Consider the following 19,378-nt stretch of genomic DNA (forward strand, 5'->3'; position numbering starts at 1 on the left):
CCTCCATGTGCTCCCCTCCAGCTGAAGCAAGAGAATCGCTCATGGTTGGGGTTGTCCTCAATAAACCATTCCGTCTCACGGGTCATGCCCTATCACTGCATTCATTATTGATTGCAAACGACCTTTCCAATGATGTCAACGTCTCTCTCTTGTATTTGTAGCACTGGACAGGTCACTGTACCAGCTCTGTGCTGATTAAGAGGAAAAACACCTGTCTGAAGAGAGACTGCCTCAGACCTCTATTGTGCTCTACTTCCTGCTCTGCTCTGCACGGGTGCGGCCTCACCTCAAGTACTGTGGGCAGTTTGGGGCACCACAGTATATTAAAGATACAAAGTTACTAGAATGTGTCCTGATCCCGAGGAGGCCATGAAGTTGGTGAAGGGTTTAAAGGGGAAACCATACAAGGAGCAGCTAAAGTCCCTTGGTGTGTTCAGCTTGGAGCAGGGGAGGCCGAGGGCAGCCCTCATCATGGTCTGCAGCCCCCTCCCGAGGGCAGGAGGAGGGGCAGGGCTGGTCTCTGCTCTCTGGTGCCCAACGCCAGGCCCCGAGGGAACGGCAGGGAGATGTGCCGGGGGGGGGTTAGGCTGGGCATTAGGGAAAGGCTCTTCCCCCAGAGGGTGGTGGAGCCCTGGCACAGGCTCCCCAGGGAGGCATCACGGCACCAGCCTGGCGATATTCCAGAAGCCCTTGGCCAAGGCCCTCAGAGACACGGTGTGAATTTGGGGTGTCCTGTGCAGGGACAGGGGCTGGGCTCGATGGTCCTTGTGGTCCCTTCCAACTCAGGACATCCTGTGATTCCGTGACCTGTGTGAGGACGTGTCGGTGCTGACAGCGGCGGGCAAGGGGAGGCCGTTCCTCATGGCCGAGAGGGTGCGAGGGGACCCCCGCGAACAGCCCCCACTCTTTCCCCGCAGTCGTGTGTCCCCCCCCTCGTCCCTGCCGGGCGTCCCCTCTTCGTCCGTAAGTCTCCCCATGCTCCGCGGGGCCAAGCCCCGCCCCCGCCGGGCGTGCCGCGCTGACGTCACCGCCGGGCTCCGCCGCAGCCCCAGCGCAGGCCGCGCCGCCAGACGGAGGTGCCCGCCGCTCTCCCGGCCGCCATGCCCTCCGACCGGCCCTTCAAGCAGCGCCGCACCTTCGGTGAGTCGGGCGGGAGATCCCGCGTCCTCCCCGCCGTGCTGACCCTCGGGGTGACAGCCCCCCCCCCCAAGCCCCCGCTGCGGGGCCGCCGTCGGGCTCGGCCCTGCGGGCCCGGGCCGCGGGGGGCTGTGTGAGGTGTGTGTGGAGGGGGGGGTGGGGGGGAAGTGTGTGTGTGGGGGGGAGGGGTGTGGACGGGCGGTGAAGTCATCCCGCCGAGCCCCGCAGCGGGGGCCGGGGATCTCCGGCAGCCGTGGGGGGGCAGGTGGCGGGTCGTTGGGCGCTGGGAGCGTGGCTGCACCCGCCCGGGGGTCTGCGCCCGGGGACCGGCCGCCCCCCCGCAACGCCTCAGCCCCGAGGCGCGAGTAGCGGTAATCCCAGCCGCAGCGTCGTAGGTGTGCTTTATATCAATTTCGGTCGTTACCCCCGTTGCACCCTGCCAGGTGTTGGTTCAGTGACCCTCCGCTTTCTTAGAGCGTGGATGAGAGGTTAGCCCAGCGCGAGCGCGGTCGGGAGGGCAGTTGCCGCAGTTGAGCTCGAGGAAGCCGCGCGCGGCGTTCGCTGAGCCGTTGCCCTCCTGTCAGGGCTTGTGGATCCAACGCCTCCTTCGGGCTGACTGGGGTGGGGTGGCCACTGCAAGGGGCTCTGAAATCTGCAGGGCACGCGTAGCCATGAGGTAAATATCCTTGTTTTGCTCTTGCCCTGCGTCCAGTCTTTACATGTTTGATTGTCAGAGGACAATGATCTCTGAAAATAACTATCTATGCGCCTCATCATGTTGGCAGTGATGTAGTTGTTGCAAGAATTTGAATCGCCCCCTCTGATTGTTCCTGAGACCCAGAAGAGTTAATGCTCACATCAGACTCATCCCTTTGTTAAATTTATGTGGTGGGAAGACGCCAATGACAAGGAGGTTACCAGAGAAGGTACTAGATTTGATTGTCAGCCTTGATAGTGAAATCAGGTGAAACATCAACTGCTGTTTGTCTTGACGTTTGCCAGCTGGTATTGGGAAAGGTGCATGTTTTGGGAGGTTATGTTCTGAGGGGTGGTATCGGTTGAGCTTTACTGCCTGAATAATGCTGAAATCGGTGTATTCATGCCAAACAAGGCCTTGTTTTGTGTCAGATACTGACCAAACACAGGTGAGGGTGTGTTTCTTATGTGAGTTTTAAAATTGGAGCTTTTCCTACTGAACTGCTATTCTAACCCCTCACTGCTCTCTCGGAAACTGTAAATATTTGGTAATTTATTGGCACAGCCTTGAGTGCTTACTCAGGCTTCTCCTGCCACAGCGACCAAGCCAAGAGAACACGCACAAACAAGAACAAAATGAAGTCTGAGTGCCCTGGTCTCCTAAGCTATGTATGAAGAGCATTAAAGTCCTAAATCAAACCCTTAGTAACTCCTACTGTTCAGCTGGTGAGAATCAGCTTATTATAGTCAGGAGGAGTCTCGCTCGCCATTGCAGATTGCTCAGACTTTGTATGAGCCAGAAGGAAAACAAGATCCAAGGCTCAGAGTAGTAGAAAGAAAGCAGGATTAAAATAGCCCAGAAGGGAAAGAGGGGGGTGAGGGAGTTTGGTGCTGGCAACTGCAAGTGCTCCTTGTTTCTGTGTACTTTCCTCTGGCATTTTGCTCTCTCAGCTGACTGCTCTGCAGAGCTCAGCCAGGAGGAGGGGAGGGAGGAGGAGGCCTGGCAGCCCACGCAGTTGCTTTGGGTCAGGGCTGGAATCGTTGGGTTGGAGAAAGTAGATACAGCTTGTTTTTGTCTTTGAATCATTACACAGCAGGAACAGGAAGCAATTGTTTACAATGCAGTATTGATGGAAAACATCACCAGTGACACTGTACCCTCAGAATGGCTTAATTTTTAAGGCTTCAAAACTTTACAGAAGTGGAAGAGTTTAAAAAAAAAAACCATCAGAGAAAATGCAGAGTCAGGAATATGACTGCACCCAGGCTCCAGTTTCATGACAAGTGGCTTCCTTAGGTCTTGGTCTGCTGCCCCTTGCTGAAGATTCTGTTTTCCTCAATTCTTGTACTTTTGGGATTTGTTTTTCCATTAATTTCTTCTGCTTGTTCATCTGCTTTGTCTTGTGTCTATCCTGAATAAAATTTCTGGATTTCTATTCATCATTGTTGAGGACTTGAAAAAGGGACTTGTTGGGAAATGCCAGGGGTTTAAGCCAAGGTACACTGAGGGCACCGAGCACTGATTTCTCCCATGATCTAATGCACCATCAGTGGTGAGAGGGTGATGCTTGGTGACCTGCCTGGTCCTTGGCATGTCTGCGGCAGAGCATCTTTGGTCTGGGTGCATGGGGGTAAAATCAGATAGTAACCCTCTGCTTTCATGTGCTGAACCCGACTGTAGGCACTGAGGCAGCTGTCTTCTGTGTAGTCAGATCCATTGTAGGAGTCCAAAACAATTCCCAGAACAAAGCTGTGGTCTGTGTGAAAGGAACAGGGTGGCCTGGCTGTAGCGAGAGTGTGCGGCAGCCTGATGACACTGTTGCACTTCCCATAAAGAGCGAAAGTTCTTCGGTGCAGTGGGTAGTGCTCACACCTCCCGCTGTTCCTGAAGTGGTTGTTTTGAATTGGCTGCTCTGTTGCTGCAAGGCTGCCAACAGGCTTCAGGCTTTGTTTTCAATGCAGTGCATGACCAGTGCAGTTACAGACATGGACCTTAAACCTAGACCAGTTGCCTAATTGAAAGTAAGTTGGCCTCATACCCCAGCATCCTGCTGAAATGGAGGTACTTCACAGGAAAACACATATGTGTGTGTCCTGTTGGTCAGCTGGAGCCCCTGACTAGGTGACAGACATAGAGGTTTGGCCTCAGCCTCTCTGGACTAAGTATTCCCATCCCAGTTCAGTCCCCTGGGCAATCTGCCTTTAGTTCTGGGAAGCCATTTCCCTTCAGAGTAAAGGCAGCAGCAGATAAAGTCAGTGTGTCAAGCTGAATTCCCTCTCCTCTTGGCTCTGGGGAAAGGTGAAGCGCAGCCTTCTCTGGGGACTTGTCTAGCGTAAGCCAGCCTCACTCATACCAGTTGAAAGACCAAGAGTGGATGAATTGTCTGTCTTGCGCACCAGCCCGTGCTTGTCACGTAGTTGTTTGTTCCCTTTTGTCTTCAGAAGGCAGTTTGGAAATAGGCTGTGAGAGAAAATGAAAGAATAAATTCAAGGCGCTTGTGTCCAGCACGTCTCCCCAAATAGGCCCTTCAATTCTGCGCGCGTCCAGGCATGTTTGTGCACAAATAGCAATGACCCAGGCTGTGCAAATTCTCTTTGTGCATGCACGTGTGTGGTGTTCCGCATTAAAATACAGTTCTGTCAAGAGTGCTAGTTCTTTGAGCAATTTGAAGTGTTCTGCGAAATTTCAGTGCATTTGTGCTGTCTTGGAGGCTTATAATTGTGATGGTTGTCAAGCTGGAAGAAAAGGTCAAACAAAAGCTAGAGGGGAAGCTCTTGCAGAGGGCAGCGTCCTGACAGCTCGTATGGAGGGAACTTGCCATTCTTTTTCCAAGTCTAGTGAAACTGTCATTAAATGTTGAGCAAAAAACCCCAGTTCCTTATCTGGAACTCTGATGCAAGTACTCTGTATGCCATCCAGACATGGCACAGAGAGTATTGCCCATTTTACCCCTATGTTCAGGAGGTGTAGTGAGTTGGAAGCCCTGTTTTAAGCTGTTTGAATGATGGAGGTCTGCTGCTCATCCTGCATGGCCCGCGGCAGGGGTGACATGTGCAACCAGAGAACCCATGTCTTGACATGAATTTAGTCTTTACAGTTGTTGTGTGGCTCTGCGTGGTCACGAGCTGAGCCCTTATCGTGGATTTGCCAGATACAAGTACTCATCCCTGGAGCCAGGTTCAAAATCATACTCAGTTAAATTTTGAAACTGCTAAAAAAAAAAGAAGGTGGTTCCTGTTTGTCTTTTAAAATCCATTTTCAAGCTCTACTCTGGAGCCAGGAAGATAGGGAACTTGTGCAAATGAACCAGACTGCTGAGATCCTTCTGCAGTCACAGGGCTCCAGGAGTCAGGCACTCAAAAATCCTTCCAGACATTACACATCATGTAATGAAGCTGTAACAACAACATGGATAGTCAAGCAGACAGGTCATCAGTTGCTCCACATTCATGTTGGTACTATCTTCCTGTGACAGTAGAGCATCAGGCTCTACCAACACCATGTTGCAGAGACACACTTTCTATCAGACAATAAATTCAAAACAGTGTAGTTTTGGTCCTGGGTCATTTGTTCTGTCCGAAGCCCCCCAGCTTTGCAGACAGAAGTAAAATACAGCTAACAAGCAGAATCGCTGTCAAGTTTCTGCAATGCTGCTGTCCTGTGTAGCCTCGGACAAAACCCCTTTTTATTAGTGAGGACAGCTTTTCCAGGGTGTGGCTGGCCTCCTTTCATGGATGTGGAGTCTCCTCTTGCTCCTCCTGCACTGCTGCTGGCCTGAGAATGAGCTCTCCAGCATTCAGCAAGGACAGGTCAGGTCAGCTGTGTGAGCCATGACACATATGTGGGAGGGGTGTATTTCCTGGTTGTTAGAGGTGTCTGGCCTTAGGGTAGTGTGATATTACAAAAATAGCTACTGATGTTCGTCTGGAATGACCTGCATAACTTGCCCGTATCTTCAGCAGTTGTCAGCTCATCCCAGACATACCCTGATTTCAAACCATCCAATTCCTCCTCTTCTTGCAGAAAATCTCTTGGAGAGAGGGCCACATTCTAGCAGCCCTCTGCCCTGGGACTGACACAGCAGCTTCTTGAAGAAACATGTTCATTTTTGCGTCTGCTTCAGATCTGAGGCAGCTCCACCCTCGTGCTGGCTGGCAGAGCGTCTTGTGGATGGCAGTGAGAAAGCCGCAGGGATGTCTGTACACTCCCCCCATGCTGTGGGCAGCTGCATCTAGAGCCCTGGGACGTGGGACCACAGGGAGAAGCGGTAGCTCATGGCTGAATTTCTACTCTCTGCTTTGTTTTCCACACACAGGCCTTGTTCAGCTCAGGAGCTGTTGACCTGGTAGCACATTGATGACATTCCCAGGTCGGTGTTTTTTCCTAGTGCTGTTTTCTTAACAGCATTCCTGTTGGTGACAGGCAGCAGGGCTGGTCACAGAGTCCATCCGCTGCCCTGAGGTAGCACCAGTGCCTGACCAGTGTTTGTCTAGTGTCTCCTGAAGAATGCTGTGTGTTATACAACTGCCCTGTTGGAGAACTTACCATGTTTCCCTCCTGTTCCACCATCTGTATCTTTTGTCTGATTAAGCTTTTCTGCATCCAGGACTGTCCTTTCATCCTGTGTCTGCACAGCACCCAGCACAGCAGAGACCTGTCTCCCATAGCCAGGGTTTCTGGACACTGCTGATAAAAAAGGTTAATGTTTGGAGAGTCTGTCTTAGAATTTTGTACTGCTCAGCTGTCATAACGATCTCATCCTGCATTGCTCTGGGATACTTTGTGTGCCCACATCTTTGGGAGAGCAGCTTGGGAAGGATCTCAGTGAAGAAAACAGCTGAGATTCTGGTGTTTTGGGCAATTTGCAAGCTTTGCTGTTGGTACTTAACAGTTGAAACAGCAGTTGGAGGAGATATAGGCAATTTTCCTGGCACATGCAATGCTACAAAAACACTCCTGTCTTTCAATAGGCCCTAGCAGTGAAACTTTGCTAGGAATAACCAATAAAAAGTGTGTGCTTTTTATCTTGCTACCATCTTGAGCTCTCACATCCTGGCACTGGGGAGAAGCCCAGCTTCCCTCATGGCAGATGTGCAGTGCCCATGCCTGGGAGCAGAGATGGTGCTCTTCCGTCTGGGTGCAGTTCATTAATCTTTGCTCAGCTCCTTCAAAACAACAGCTGGCTGTAGCCCCTTCATCACTTCTTGCTTGGAGTCCCTGAGCTGCTGAAATCAGGTGTGCTGTTTTGCTTCTCCTTGCAATGAGGAGGAGCCAGAGGGGAAAAAAGTAGATATGGACTGGTTGTGTAAATAGTTCTGGTTTGCTTTGCATACAGGCTAGGATTAACTATAGTCAGGTGCTACAGAAAAGGGGAAAGCCTTAACCCCAATTAGCATAGCTATAATTTGGGAGAGCTGCAGGAGAAGAACAAGACTTGTAAAATCAGACCTGTCCTGTGTGAAATGTGAGTGCAGACACCGCTGGTGAAGGGTGGAGGGAGCGCACCTGTCTGCAGTGCCATACGTGGTGTGACCTTGGGCGCCAGGCTGGCATCTCCATTGGTGTCTCTCTGAGGTGCCCTTTAATGGTTTTCTCTTTAATCCTGTTACTTAAATTAGACTACATATGCATTAAATTAAAGGTGGTATTTATAGTAATTCCTTGCTGTGTGATGTTGAAGATGCTTTCACGAGACGCAGGATCAACCTCTAGCTCCCAATCTAGGCTGAGGAGGCTGTGGGTGACCATACCCTATTTCTTGCAGGAGATCTCTAGCACCTGAACTATTGTGCGCACATAAATTACCCTTGTGCAGGGTTTGATGCAGGATAGCTTCTGATTCCCAAACCTACTTTGTTCGATCTTCAAGGCTAGGATGGGACTGAGTATGCTCCTTAGCATAGCTTCAGATATCCTGGAAACTTCTGCCTGAATCTTCAGGCACCTGAACACAGCTTAGGTAGCTTTGCTCCCAACTGCCTTCCTGAATGAAGTTTCTGAAATGGGCATCTCCTGGGCAGAGGAAGAAGTGCAGTGCTTTAGGTGCTTGTAGTTGCAATCACACGTACCTGCTGAAGGGATCCACCAGCTCCTGGAGCAAAGCAGCACCTGCTGTTATATTGCAGTAACCTGCAGATCAGCCACCTCCCACAGGGTCCTCTGAGATTAGAAAGGCTGCAAAAGCCCTGGGCCCATCTGGCCTGAGGGACCAGGTTCTGGGCGCAAGGCAGGTCTTAAAGAGTGGCACAGGGGAGCTGCCACTATGGTGCACCAGACTTGAGGCTAGTTGAGAGCTTTATCACTGGTGGCTTGTGCCCTTAATTCCTGCTGACTGTAGGAGTCAGCAAGACCTGGAAGAAATGAGCTGCAGCAGCAGCCTGGCCTGCCTCTGTCTGAGGCACCTGCAGTTTGTACCCCTTGGGGACAAAGTGCTGCGGTTTCAGGGGTGGGAACCTGAGACACTGATGTGGATAGATGATGTACTGTCCTGTTCTCTGAGGGGCATCTTTTTCAGTGTAAAAAGATGAGTCCTTTGTGGAAGATGTGTCCTCTGTGTCCTTTGTGGAAGTGAAGGTGGTGATGCTTCCAGAGGGCAAAAAGTTTGTATGGCTGCCCTTTGGCACATGCAGCCCAGACTAGTCAGATCCTCTGAGACTATCTACATTACTAGCCAGGGTAACATGCAAAGAGTGCAATTTTGCCTTCAGTGAATTGCTTTGCAGACCCTTCTCATAATTACCTGCATTGTTGGGGCTTCCTGTGCAAACAGTTCTGTGACCCTACAGGGAAATGCATAATGTCTAGGAAGTTCATCCGTGTGGCCATCTACTACTATGGAGAGAGATGCAGGGTAGGGGGATACTGAAGCTAGAAAAACTAGCTAGCCATGAGGGCGCATAGCTTTTTTCAGGCTCTGTTAATACCCAGCAAGTCTGAGTTGACTGCAGTAAAGCTGCCTGAAGTACTTATGCTGGTAAGTGTTGTCCACCCATGCTCTGCATCTCCAGCCTTTCAGATGTTCTGTCCTGCTGAAGCTTGTACACAGTGAACACGTGGGAGCAGAGCTTTGCAGAAGGGGGAGCACTCGCTTCTGGCTAGCTGCTCAAATTGGGTGCTATGCGTCAGGTGCTTGTGTGCTGGGTGCTTCTTGTCACTGTGTCCTTCAGCAGTCCTGAAGAGGCATTGCTGTACCAGCATCATGTAAAATGCTGATTTTTGTGTAACTCCTTGCAGATTGGGACCTCGGGGAAAACTTGCCTATATCACAAGGATGACTGTGGATGCCCTGGAGCATTAGAAAGGGTGAAAATGAAACATGAGGAACTACACAGTCAGTCATGAAACCCAGAACAAATATGCCCAAATTTTTCATTAAATCCAAATAATCTTGCTCTGTCTTGCTAGCCCGTGGAGTCCTGCAGAAGAAAGATCTAGCAATTTTTAGCAGAGGGATACTTCCCTATCAGAGAAATGGTGCTCAAAAGCTTCTGTCATCTGGTGATTTTGCAGTCTTGTGGCCTCTAAAGAAACTTCAGTCTCTTCCCAAAGTAGCATCTAGCCAAATTCACTTTATAAATAATAAGGTTTTACTGAGTGATTAGAGGAGAAATGCCCAACGCTTGTGGGAAGAGAAAACACTTGAACACAGTTTCTTATCCTGCCCTGCATGATCCTGGTGGGTCATGACAAACTGGGGCTGCATGAAGCAGGTCAGGGGAGTCGGGCTTGAAGCAGGTGCTACACCAGCGATTGTGTGTGTGACAGGATGATCCCGTGGCAGATCCTGTGATCGCAGATCTTGCATTTCTAAGCAGTCGTTAGTTGTTGGCCTTCACCCCCTGGCTTACCTACTGTGATCCATGAAACTGCTTCCCCGGAGCACCTCAGATGGGCCATTGCAGGACATGAAGCACTTCCCAGAGTAATCGTAATGCCAGGAGGAGTGTAGGTCTGTAGCATCCCAGGAAGAGCTCCTTTCCGCTGCTTTGAATTGTGGAAAGTGGAGGGCCCTCTGGTAAAGCAGTGAGGGGGATTGAAATTCTCCTGTAAGCTCAAAGAGCATACAAGCTTTTATGTGCAGCCTGTTGTGTCAGTGGGTCATCTCCTTGCTTACATTTTTCTTCCTGTTTCCACGACAGGTCTAGAAATACCTTCTGTTGGGCCAACAGCTGTTGTAGCTACTATGTAGATCTGTGACAGTGAAGGAGTCCTCCTTGGCAAGGGTGTATCTCTTTTGGACTGAGGCACTGTGCCAGATAGTGCTTAGAAGTGCACAACAGGCAGAAGGAAATGGCTAAAACCCAGCCCCAGCTGGAGAATCATCCCCTCTGGGGAAGCAGACAGGATGCACAAAGAGCCTGAACTTCCAGAGCTGAGACCCTAAATCTGTGCTGGTGCCCGGCACTGATGGTCGTGAGCTGCATTTGCTTAAGGTAGATTTAGGAATACAGTTCTGTAATCCTTCTGGTCTCATTTAAGTAATTTGGTTTCCATGTGTGTTGCCCAGTTTTACTGGGCAGGATAGTCTGTCCCTGCATTGGGGGATGACTGGGGTGGTAGGAAGCCATGAAGGGTCAGTCACTGAAGCTGACATCTGGCTGACTACCTCACTGCTGCAAGATATTCAGAAAAGGCCTGATGAACAGAATTTTTCTTTTGCAATGTCCCTCTTTGTCATTTTGTGGCTTGCACACAAACCTCATTACCTGGTTACCTCGTTTTTGCCTGAGCTAGCACAGCCAGACATTTCTAACTTCATTTCTTTACTCCTTTTTTTTCCAGCCGATCGTTGTAAAGAAGTACAGCAGATCCGAGAGCAACATCCAAACAAAATCCCGGTAAGTTATCATTGTCGCTCTTCTGCATTAGACTTTGTTCTCATGACCCCTCCATGCTGCTGGATAGCCTCCACCAGCCAGCCACGGAGGTTACAAAACTTTGCCCCCCAGAATCAACACAGGATGGTCTCTCTAAGCCTCCAGTGCCTTGTGCATGCCAGCTGCTCAATAGTAGACCACATTCTCAGCAGTGCAAAATTACAGTCTTTCTCTTAAGCTTCATGCCTAATTAGAAGCAAAGAACTGATTTGATCTCAGATCTACTTCCAAGCTAATGCAGCAGGAAAAAACTTGGAAATGGCCTGTTGTTGTTGTTGTTGTTGCAGTAGCTACCTGACTTTTCCTCAATAACCTGGTAAGGATTTCTGTGCATCTGCCCAGAGAAAGATGTGTGAGATGATCTTCGCTGTGCTGAAAGCAAAGAGACTCTGTTAGGGTGATTCATACCACAGCCAGTCACACCTGTTCTGTGCTTTCCCAGCACCTGTTGCTGACATATCTAGGTGAGACTTCATGGATTGCCTCTAGTACTTCCTGCCTGTGTCAGACCTAATATGCTGTCTTGTCTTTGGCTCTGAGGGTGCTTTTGATATCCTAGCTGAGTATTTGCTTCTTGTCCTGAGAAGATGGAGAATGCAGAGAAATAATGTACTCAGATCTTGCTTGTATTAATATTTGCAATACCATAGCACGTAAGACCAAGAAATGGGACGTGTTGCCTAGTTCAGCTCTCTCTGTGTTGGGTGAACATCAGCCTTCTCTTAAAATTGCATACAGTCTCTCAGTATTTAGCCTTTGATGGTTAATGTCTCAAACTGCTCTTGGTACATATTAGCCCACTCCTGCTTCTCTCTTCTGTGGATTTTAGCACAGCATCTTCTAGCAAAAAGAATTTCTTCTCTTCCTTCTCTTCCATTGCCACTGTGGTGCCCACATGCTGTCAGCTCAGCAGAGCAGGACTTGCCCCTTGCAGGACACTGAATTACCAGTATTCTATATCATCTGTACATTTATTGACCGCTGCTTTTAATGTGGTTTTCCTGGCATTAGGCAGGCTCTGCATTTCTCCAGAGGTGTGGCAGAGCTAATTACAGTGCTTTAAGGCTCTAGCAATAAGGACAGGCTAGAAATGAGTTGTAAGAAAAAATATACACACATGGCTATATCAACTGCCTGTACACAAATATGTGTTGCCTGGGAAATGAACAGAAGGAGCCAGAACTCTGCATCCTTGTACAGAATTTTACCGGCATTACTGAAACATGGTGGGAGAGCTTGCATGACTGGAGTGCTCTTTGTGTTTGGGCCAAACACCACGTGCCCCAGGAGAAGGCCTCTGTGTCATCAGGACCTGGCCATTGGTGTGGTTGTCTGGGGAACTGTGTGTGTGCGGGGAGGTTTAGCCATGGCAGAGACCTGATCCCTCCCACACCTGCTCCAGTGACATCTTTGTTCACTGCTTTATTGTTGTTGATAGTGTCCTGAGTGCCAGCACTGTGAGAGGATGAGGAACTCGGCTAAACGCTCAGCTGCTTTGCTTTCGTGTGCTGACTGACACAACAGGGGAGGATACGTTTAGTTGCAAGTTTTGCTGGAGCAGTAAAAAGAATCAGGAGGAGAGAAGGGTGTTGAGGGCTTTGGGCAGTCCAGCTGTGTTTGTGTCACTGGTATCTCTGAAGGCCTGGTCCCAATTAGACCCTGAAACCAAGTTTGATACTTTCTCTTCTTTTTTACATAGCAAAGTTCCTGCAAGTCACTGTATGTAGCTTTCATGCTAGGGCTGTGAGCATTTGCACTGCAAAACAGAGCATTGTATGGGGCAGAGCTGTGGGTCTGAGCAGTGCAGTGCAGGCAAATTGGCTGTAGAAGGTCTTGGTCTTCTGTGAAAGACAGGAGCTGTGTTTGCTGAGTGACTGGCTTCCCTGGAGAGGCACTTGGAATTAGCAAAGGGGTTTGAGCCCACAGCCTGGGGCACTTAGGGAGAAGATGGCCCACATCACACCATTATTGCTGGCAGAAATCACAGCAAGCTGTGCTACAGCTGCTGCCCTCTTCTTTCATCTCCAGTTTTCATTCAGAGACCTTGGGTGAGTCCCCTTTTGCTTTGACAGAGGGCCAGGAGGATTTGTAGAGTGCATGGCCTGGCTTCGTGCCCAGGGAAAGGCATTTCTCTCCTGTTTCCCTGAGGGTACTTCCAGCGGAGGCTGAGGAAGGGGCTGTGCACATGCACCTGTGGGGAACTGAGTGGGGAGAGAGCTGGTGTTGTCTCTGTTGGGGTCAGAGAGAGACAAAGCAATAGATAACCTGGACTTTGCCTGAGGTGGAGTTCTCTGCTTGTGTTTGAAAGGAAATCACGTGTCACTGGCACATGTAATAAAGAGATAGGCAGGAGCTAGGGGCTCCCCATTATTTCCCTATCCACTTCATGCCAGGGGCTCCTTTGCTGACTCTGCACTCCCCAAAGCTGGCTGTACTCCCATAGTAAAAAGTGCTGACCACAGGAATACACAGCTCTTACTGAGAAGGGCATGGTTGTGTTGGCAGTGAGTTGCTGCTCATGCTTTGCCCTGCTGAGAAGGAGCCTCCAGCTACCCCTTGCAGGCACCTGTGGGGTGGCTCCTCCTCAGGCAGTCAGACTAAGCAGAGAGCTTCCTGCCTTCTCACTGGGACCTCCATCCAGAGCCTCAGCAGATGCTTTAGAAATCTGCTGAGAATTCTGCCCTGCTAGAGGATAGACCGAGCTTATGCCTGCCCATCACCCTCACTTGCTGTCGGCCCCAGCGCTCTCTTTCCAGAGCCCATTGAACTGGGGCCTGTTGAGGAGCAGCTGCAAGCTTTAAGCCAGCTCCAGTGAGCCGTGGAGAGTAAAAAATCACTGGGGAACAGTGTTGCTGGGCAGTGATGGGAGAAAACCATTTCCCAAAGCACTGTAATGCTAAATTCAGTGAGGCCTAGTGAGTCACAGGCTGTACTGCTGCAGATGGTGGGTTAGGGGAGAGCCACCTCTCGTGCTGATAGGAAGGTTGTGAGGGTGTGTTAGGGCCATGCAGAGAGATCTCTGTTATGTTATGTGATAAAAAGTTCATCTGCATACCCACAGTGGAGCATGGAGAAGCAGTGGCAGGTGAGCAAGCCCAAATAATGCCCTACCCTGGCACAGTGGTGGATGGAAACCCAAATTACAGACTTGGAGGAAGGGAGAACCTTCTCTGGGCTTCTGTGAGGGCTGTTCCAGGGAGCTGCAGACCCAGTGTCCAGGGCTGACACAGCTCAAGATGGATCAACATCAGAGCACCTTTTGGACTGAGACTGAGGAGGTTTACTCTGTATATTCCCACTAAAGGACCTCCAGCCTGCTCAGCCAGAGGGGGACAGGATGAGGCTGTTGATGCTGTCTGTGTTCGTGTGAGAGCTCTGCATGTCGTGTTGATCTCTGTGGCTGGCCATGAATGTTCCCTATATGCATTTGTGTCTGCGTGCCTGCTGGGAATACCTTCTTAGCCTTGCTGCTGGTTGGACCTGGGGACATGGAGTGGTGGCAGCCTTGCCTCTGTCAGGCTGCCAGATCTGGCCCCATTCCCTACCAAAATCCCTTTCCACCTCTTCAGGCTGGCCCCAGAATAAGTGTTGAGTTTATAAATGCTGCCCAAGCCCCTTCTGTGGTGGGACCAGGACCCCAGGCTCTGCCCTAAGCGTTTCCACCTGTGCCCAGCTCATACTCTTTCTGCAGTGAGATCTGTGGTGGGTTCCCGCTGCAAGAGTGGGTGTCCCACACTGAGGAACCCACTGGCCTGAAGCCACAGCTTGGAAGAGGATATGGGAAGGGAGGTGGCTTTGTGTACAAGCCCTGTGGCCACAGAGATGTAACATTAGCATTTGATCATGCATTTCCCTCCAAAGCTAGGCAAGAATGTTTTGTCCATTGGCCACCTGTTGCCATAGCTGGGTTACCTAAATAGCAGCTCGTGTTCTGGAAACAAATTCTTGAACCTGTTCTACATGACAGGCCCTCTGTCTGCTCAGGACACAAGGCAGCTGCTGCTTTAACAGCTAGGACATCCTTCTTGGCCCATTCTTGGACTAACTTGAGAAGCTTTTCTTTGTGGGATGGAACTGGCCGATAGAGATGTCTGCCTCTGTTCTTGCTAGATGTAACTGAGAAATGAGGCATAGTCCAGGTGTACAGGGCCCTCTCTGTGTGTAAAGGTATATGCACAAACAGTTGCTGTGTACCTGCCCCTTTGTGCAAACTACTATTAAAAACTCGAGGTCCCACTGTTGCCTCTGTGTTTCCCAGTGGCCAGAGCAGCATCCCTGTATGTTGCTGTTGTGAGTGTCCAGCCCCTTGAGACTATTCATCTCCCTAAAGCCAAAATACACATCTGTCCAAGTAAGACTCAGATTAAACACAGTAGGATGGTTCTGCTTGTCTTTGTCCTTCCTCTGTCCTCCTGGAGGGAGGAAGATACATTAGGAGGTTGCTAAGGGGCATCCTGATGCGTGATTTAGTCTGTTGCAGAAAATTGTTCTTTCATCAGGTCCCCATCTTGCAAAAGGGGCCAAATGAGCAGTACGGGGCTTTCCCTGGTCTTTTTCCCCTGGCACTCTTGCTCAGTATCAGGAGGAGACGTGGCCAGCGTGAGAATACATGGGTGGTCTCCTGGGGGCCTTCATATGCTGCTTGTCTGGCCCTCGGGCTCCCGGGTTCCCCTTGTGTGAGCTTTGTCCAGGATGGGCTCTTCAGAGGGCAATTAGGTGCAGAGCTCTCACCAAGGCACCTCACACCCCTCCCTCATCAGGAACTGCCTGCAACATAGCTTGGCCCATCCCGGTGGGCCTCAAGAGAAGCCCTGAAGTCTGGGAAACTCGTCAGACATTCCCAGCTCACTGGTGATGCCACAGCATCCCAACCAGAGCGTCTGATTTGGCTTTGTGTAGACAGGCAGCAGGAGTTACATTGCTGCTGCTGATGGAGGCTGCTGTGTCAACAAATGATTGAGGAAAAGGCAAATCAGTGTTCCCAGAGGTTCGCCTGATCCTTTTGGCTCCACAGAGCCATCTTCTGGGGATCATGATCTCTGCATTTTGCTCTGTCCCTCCACTGTCCAAAGGCATTTTCAGTCTCCTGTATATTTTTTGAAAAGACGTAAGAAAATGATTTATGGGAACTCCTTGCCTTATAGTGAAAAAGCGCGTTTGGTCTCAACTCAGCAAGGACGATGAACTTATTAGTATACAAGTGTTTTTCTGTGGAGAAAACAGCTAGGTACTGGAGAGATGTGAGAGTCAGAGTGTGTAATGGGAGCGTATTGAGCTTTGTAAGTACTATCATTGCTTACTTTAACTATGTACCACCTTGTTTCTTAGAATACAAATAGTACATTTCCCAGCTGGTTTAGAATAGCAATTACAGGTGTCAGCAGACACCCTTTAACAGAAGAAATTAATTAATTATAATAGCAGGAAAACTGAACAGAAATTAGTGTTTAGCCATTTCAGAATGTAGGTGTGGTAAGAGCTTTCCCAAGAAGAACCTCTTGCAGGGGAGGACAGGTTGGGCTGTCCCCACGGTGGCACTGTGCTAAAGAGCCTGGGCAGCTCACTGCACAGTTGTGGTGGCACACGGGAGAAGTGGCCATGGGTTTCTGATCCTTTTTGGAGTCAGTGTCAGTCCAAACTCCCCCTTTCTGAAGGAATGCCTTGGGTGGCTTTGCAGTGATTTCTATAAACTGCTTTTTGGGGAATAGCTGCAGGTCTCCCAGAGCAAGCAAGGGTGATGCTGAACAGCAGCAGCCCAGAGTTGTGGCACAACAGGGAAGGAAAATGTCTCTTTCTACACACCATGAGTTTAGTCCTTAGCTCAAGCCAGCAAAACCTGTGGTTTTGGTCAGTCTGAAAGTGACGTTAAAATACACTTTACTACTCTTCCAGATCTCCTGCATGCTGGGGGAGGTAGCTAAATCAATCCACTAATGCCTACTGTTTCTCAGCCAGCAGAGCAATTGATGCTTTAGTTCACTTATCTTGGATACTCTCCACTGCCTGGCCCAGGCTGATTGCCTGGACTATCTGCTGAAGAGCTGTCTGCAGCCAACCTGATGGTTACTCCTCATGTCCATTATTTTTTTTTTGTTCTCCTGTGAGGGTGAAGCAAAGTGGGGCCTTACCTCAACTTCTCCACTTGTGCTAGTTTTATTTGTGTTGGACCTTGGGGCTAGTGCTTGGGCACTGTAAACTGTGGCTAACCCTACCATTGACTTTCCCCAGGTCATCATTGAACGCTATAAAGGGGAGAAACAGCTGCCAGTGCTGGACAAGACCAAGTTCCTTGTCCCAGACCATGTCAACATGAGTGAATTGGTCAAAATAATCCGGTGAGTGGGGTGGCCCCAAATGGCATGCTGTGAACCTGTCCTGTGGGGTGGGGGTGAGGTGGAGGCAGCTGCTGAGGGTGGGGATGGGGACATGACAACCACAGCAACAGAGTCCTTGTGTTGTGGTACAGACTGTTTGCAGGTGCTGAGGCGGGTAGGTTCTTAGCATCTGGTGAAGGACCCTCACCTCTCCCTCATAGGGACACTCCATGAGCTGATGAGGGGGACTCCAATCCCCTCCTTTCATCCTTCAGCTCAGATGGAAGAGGTGGCTCTGCTTTGCCCTTGCCAGCAGCACTTGGAGCAAGCAGCTTTGCAGAGTCCCAACTCAGGAGGCCTTGGAACCCCAAGCAGCTCAGCTGGGCTCATGGACATCATGTCCTGAGCGTGTGGGAGGAAGTCCTGGCTGTGCAGACCTGGCCCCATGTGAACAGCATTGCTGGAGAGAGGTAGAACTTGCTGTCACAGTGCCTACCCCAGAGGGGTTGACGCAGGCCCTCCTGCCCTTGCTCCACAGGCGTCGCTTGCAGCTGAATCCCACCCAGGCTTTCTTCCTGCTGGTGAACCAGCACAGCATGGTGAGTGTGTCTACCCCCATCTCGGAGATCTACGAGCAGGAGAAAGATGAGGATGGCTTCCTCTACATGGTCTATGCTTCCCAGGAGACCTTTGGATACTGAGACTTCCTGAGAGGTGGCATCTGGAGACAGATGAACTGTGGCGCACAGCCTCCTGGCCTTGGAAGACAACACAACCAGGGGCTCACAAGAGGGGAACTGTGCTGACCCTTTCTCTCCCTCCCCTTCCCATCACCCTGTCACCAAAGAGGCTTATGGCGTGTCGGACTTGCAGAACCCTTCACCTCTGTGTAGATTAGTCCCACTCCCTCCACACACATACCCACGTGCGCGCATAGGTACAGACACCCACGCACACACGTTGGGCCTCGGCTGCCCATCCAGTCCCCTTCGTGTAACCTTCAGCTGCTCTCACTGTGCTCTGTGTGTGTGTGTGCAGCCGACAAGATGCTGTCGCCTTCACTTTCAGCACAGGGAGAGCCGTCGCTCCTCCAAGACACTAATAAAGGACAGGAGGTCTGCAAAAGCAGCAAACAAATGTTACCATTGCTCCTGAGTTTTCACTGATTTTAATTATACCCATACCAGATTCTTGGTGCTACTGAGTAGATTTAGGCGTCTCTGTAGGACTGTGGATAATGTATATCCTTTAGATTTATTTTATTGTTTTTTTTGTTTGGTGGTTTTGGGGTTTTTTTTGTTGTGGTTTTGTTTTTGTGCGTGTTTTTTTGTTGGGGTTTGTTGGTTTTTTGGTTTTTTTTTGGGGGGGGGACTGATTGGAACAGGGAAAGTGGGCAGTCTTTCCTGTATTCCGTAGGTAAATAAGTCAGACTTCTTTGCACTTCAAAGCATAGTAGATGTCAGAGTGGAATTTACTTTTAATTTATACAGGTTTGCCATATATAGTGCTGCTCATCTGTTGACAGCTGTACCTAGATTGTATTTTTTTAAAATAAAATCAATTTTCTTCTCTTTGTCACCCCATTGCATGCAATTTTTCAGTCTCAGTGTGGCTAAGAGGTTGCTTAAGGAATGTACTGATTTATATTTGCTATGTTCCTGTTCCTGTTTCTCATGTATTATACCAAAAAAAGTATATGATAAAATCCCACCCAGTTTAATCTATACAAAGGTGTGTGTGTATATATATCTATATATAAAATAAACATAAATTTAAGTCGTGTCTTGTAGGAATGTTCTGTTCCCATCTCATTTGTCTGTGTTAATGTCCCTAGTATCAAGTAAGAGTGACACATATTCCCCATGTTCACGGGTGCATTGTATGCCTGCCAGGATTTGGAGCTGGTTAGTCCAAGCTATGGCAGAAGCAGCTGGTCAGGGCTGAGGCAAAGTTGGAAGCTCAGTTTAGAGGGCAGAGAACTGGGTGGTGATGTGGGAAACATGGTTATCCTTCCCCTACCTGTGACATAGTGTTAGCTAAGTCTCTTGTCCTGTGACCAAGTTTCCTCATCTGGGAAGAAAAAAAATTGGAGTGGAAGGCATTTGCAAAGTCTCTGCTTTTAAAGGAAACATTGAGCAGTGCAGGAAGTCTCCCTGAGCACTCAGTCAAAACTGTTTTCCAACCAAAGGGGGGGGCTGATGGCCATTTAGCATTTCAGTGTGTTTCTCTGCCCCTCAGCTTGCTCTACTTCCTTCTCACTCCCCAGCAGAGAAGGGTTTAGATACTGTTTGCCTGACTTGCAGCTGACTCTCTTGTCCTGCACCTGCAGGGAATCTTTTGTACAGGAAAGGAGC

General features: G+C 49.7%; 1 protein-coding gene across 2 annotated transcripts; it reads left to right on the forward strand.

Annotated features, from left to right (window-relative positions):
* Positions 1 to 994: 994 nt before the first annotated feature.
* Positions 995 to 18,813, forward strand: MAP1LC3A (microtubule associated protein 1 light chain 3 alpha). 2 transcript variants are annotated; one of them, XM_064465023.1, is made up of 4 exons: positions 995 to 1,140; positions 10,616 to 10,671; positions 16,939 to 17,045; positions 17,563 to 18,813. In XM_064465023.1, the coding sequence occupies exons 1-4, from the start codon at positions 1,101 to 1,103 to the stop codon at positions 17,723 to 17,725; spliced, it is 366 nt and encodes a 121-aa protein (XP_064321093.1). In that variant the 5' UTR covers positions 995 to 1,100; the 3' UTR covers positions 17,726 to 18,813. The 2 variants fall into 2 exon arrangements, with proteins under 2 accessions (XP_064321093.1, XP_064321092.1); XM_064465022.1 differs by lacking the exon at positions 17,563 to 18,813 and adding an exon at positions 17,300 to 17,556.
* The last annotated feature ends 565 nt before the right edge of the window (positions 18,814 to 19,378 follow it).

This window comes from Phalacrocorax carbo, chromosome 14 (assembly GCF_963921805.1).
Source record: "Phalacrocorax carbo chromosome 14, bPhaCar2.1, whole genome shotgun sequence".
Classification (NCBI taxonomy): domain Eukaryota; kingdom Metazoa; phylum Chordata; class Aves; order Suliformes; family Phalacrocoracidae; genus Phalacrocorax; species Phalacrocorax carbo.